This window comes from Sesamum indicum, linkage group LG15, assembly GCF_000512975.1.
Source record: "Sesamum indicum cultivar Zhongzhi No. 13 linkage group LG15, S_indicum_v1.0, whole genome shotgun sequence".
Lineage (NCBI taxonomy): Eukaryota > Viridiplantae > Streptophyta > Magnoliopsida > Lamiales > Pedaliaceae > Sesamum > Sesamum indicum.
Window position 1 is genome coordinate 3,923,544 of NC_026159.1, and position 3,384 is coordinate 3,926,927.

At 44.7% G+C, this 3,384-nt stretch overlaps 1 protein-coding gene across 1 annotated transcript in view; it reads left to right on the top strand.

Annotated features, from left to right (window-relative positions):
• The window catches only part of LOC105177788 (lysine-rich arabinogalactan protein 18), a 7,874-nt gene extending 4,724 nt beyond the window's left edge, over positions 1-3,150 (top strand). Inside the window, exon 2 of the mRNA XM_011101038.2 lies at positions 2,809-3,150. Within this exon, the coding sequence (XP_011099340.1) occupies positions 2,809-2,883 (75 nt within the window). The 3' untranslated portion in view covers positions 2,884-3,150. The remainder of the gene's footprint in view (positions 1-2,808) is intronic.

Sequence of the window (3,384 nt, forward strand, 5' to 3'; positions counted from 1 at the left end):
GAATTATTTTCCGGTTTTGATCATCCCAGAATCTATACCCAAATTCGTCAGTCCCATACCCAATGAATGTACATTTAATCGACTTAGCATCCAGCTTAGTCCGATCATCGTTCAAAATATAGGCTGAACAACCAAACGTACGTAAGAAAGAAAGATCCACTTTCTTACCACTCCATACCTCTTCTGGTATCCTGTTGTTCAACGGGACAGAAGGCCCTCGATTGATCAAGAAAGCAGCCGTGTTGACTGCATCTGCCCAAAACATCTTTGGTAGTCCGCTCTTCAATCGCATGCATCTCGCACGCTCATTCAGTGTTCTGTTCATCCTCTCAGCAACGCCATTTTGCTGAGGTGTCCCCGGGATTGTTTTCTGCATTCGGATTCCATGGTCGGCGCAGTAATTCTTGATACCTTCACTGTTGTACTCGCCACCGTTATCCGATCTGAGACATTTCACTTGTAGACCTGTCTCATTTTCCACTAGTGCCCTCCATCTCCTGAATGTATCAAAGGCATCAGATTTTCTTTTTAAGAAATACACCCATACCTTTCTAGTGGAGTCATCGACGAATGTCATGTAGTACGTTGATCCACCAAGAGATGACACTGGTGCTGGCCCCCACAAATCGGTGTGAACAAGCTCCAACTTTTCTTTCCTCGGAGTTCTTCCTGTGGTCAAGAAGCTCACCCGCTTCTGCTTTCCGAACACGCAGTGTTCACAATGACCCACCTCCACCGATTTTAACTCGGGCAACCGTCCTTTCGACTTCAGCACGTTCATTCCTTTCTCGCTCATGTGGCCCAAGCGATTGTGCCACAGGTTAGCCTGCGATACAGTTCCTGCAAAGGGGATGTTTGAACTGGATCCTCCCGCCATGTAGAGCGTTCCCGACTTTAGTCCTCGAGCCAAAGTCATTGCTCCCCGACTGATCTTCCACTTCGCGTCTCCAAACGTCGTGTGGAATCCATCACTATCCAGCTGTCCGACTGAGATCAAGTTCCTTTTCAGTCCTGGTATGTGTCTCACATCATGTAGGGTCCAGCATGACCCATTCGTTGATTTGATCCGCACATCTCCCTTTCCTACAATCTTGAGGGGTTTGTTATCTGCAAGATAAACTAAGCCAAAATCACCTGAGGTGTATGGCTCCATGATGTCTTTGTTGCTGCATGAGTGGAATGAGGCCCCTGAATCCACAACCCAATCATCGGAAGAACTGCTCACACTCAACAAGAGTGCATCCGTGATCTCCTCCGTCGCGGCATTCGCTGTTCGGCCCTCCTTTTCCTTCTTTGGCGCCCGACATTCGCTTTTCATGTGTCCGGGCTTCTCGCAGTTCCAGCACACCATCTCCTTCTTGCCCTTGTTCTTCCCCCTGGACCTTGACCTTGACCTTCCACGGTATTTACCCCGTGTGTCAGGTCTCCCTCTGGACTCTGTATGTAGTGCAGAGCCAGATGATCCACCCGTTTGCTTTCTACGGGTTTCCTCGTTCAACATCATGTCTCTGATGTTGTCGAACTTCATCTTCTCCTTCCCAGACGAAGTGCTCACTGGAGTAACAACCACATCCCAACTGTCAGGTAAAGATGAGAGCAAAATTAACGCTTTTACCTCATCGTCAAACACGATATCCACAGACGCCAGCTGTGTCGTGAGTTGGTTGAAGTCATTGAGGTGATCGGCCACCGACTTCCTCTCCTCCATCTGCAACCTGAATAGTTTTTTCATCAGCATAACCTTGTTCATTGCTGAGGGTTTCTCGTACATATCGGCAAGAGTCTGTAGAACTTCCTTCGTGCTCTTTGCTCCCTTCACATGATAGGCGACATTCCGAGAGAGCGACAATTGCGCTGCGCTCATCGCCTTTCGATCGAGCACCTTCCATTCTTCATCACTCGTCTTCTCGGACTTCTCTGCAAGTGTACAGGTCCTACATTCCGAGAGAGCGACAGGATTATTGCGCTCATCGCCTTTCGATCGAGCACCTTCCATTCTTCATCACTCGTCTTCTCGGACTTCTCTGCAAGTGGTTCGTACAGGTCCTTCCCGTACAGGTAGGCCTCCATCTGCATACGCCAAAACCCAAAGTCGGAACCATTGAACCGTTCGACTGGAAACTTTCCCTCCATCTTAACTCCTTGAACCAGGCTCTGATACCAGTTGTAAGGAAATGGATCGGGTTAAGATGGATAACAGGTGGAATATGAAGGCGATAAAAGACACACGAATTTGTTAACCCAGTTTGGATATAAATCCTACGTCTGGGGGCGATACCAAGCCAGGAGAAAACACTCAAAGAGGAGGAAAATTGAGGAGTACAACACACACACACTTGTATGCAAGTCTTCACCACACGTGAAAAACAACACTCACCCTCGTCTCAACTCTTTCTTTTCTCTCTACTCTATTCTACTTTGCTCTATTAAAACAATGTTAATAAGAGTAGTATATATAGCCATGACTTATCCTTTTTCCAACTCAACTTGGGATTTCTAAGTTGAATGAGGTTATCCTTCTCCAACTCAACTTTGAATCGGGTTATCCTTCTCCAACTCAACTTGGGAATTCTAAGTTGAATCAGGTTATCCTTTTCTTCTTCAAATCAATCTTCACAACTTAACAGTAACATCATCCATTTGCAACAATTAATGTACTGATCCCTTTGCCATTAAGGTTATCAGAGTGCGAGATTTCTATTTATTTTAATGATAATAGTTAATTAATATTTAATTATTAGGATTATTGAGTAGTGCGTTATATATAGTAGGAAGTAACAAGGGTGATTAAATGTTTGGTGGGTGCAGAGTGGAGCATCTGAATTGAAGAATGTGGTGGGCAGTTTGGTAATGTTTGGGTTTGGGTGGCTCTTCTTTTTCTAGACAAGTTGTTGGAATGGAATTAGAGCATTGATCCGCAGGGGCAATGGTGCATGAATTGGATGGATTCAGCGGTCGGCGGGCTTCGGGATTTCCCACGTTTTGGCTCTTCTCTTCTGTTGTATTCTTTGTTTGAGGCGCACACTTTTCACCTTTCTTTTGTTTTTTTTTTTTTTTATTTCTTCTTTAAATTAGTATTCTCTGTATGACATCTGACATTTATTGTACCTTAATTTATTTCGTTGATCCTCATTTATTAATTATTAATAATTCCTAATGCCTTTTTATTTCCCCTTTCTTATAATCGACTGTCTGTTGAGTGGGCAATGCAATTGCGCAGTTGTTGGGCTTTATGTTCTAATTGCTGGTTAATTGTTGAGGCCCATTATTGTTGGGCTTCCCCCACATATCACATACTCTTAGCCCTGTTGTCATCACAGCTTTTTGGACAACCCATAACTATTTCAATTCACCAATTTCGATTTTCCTCCCAGTTTGGCCCTT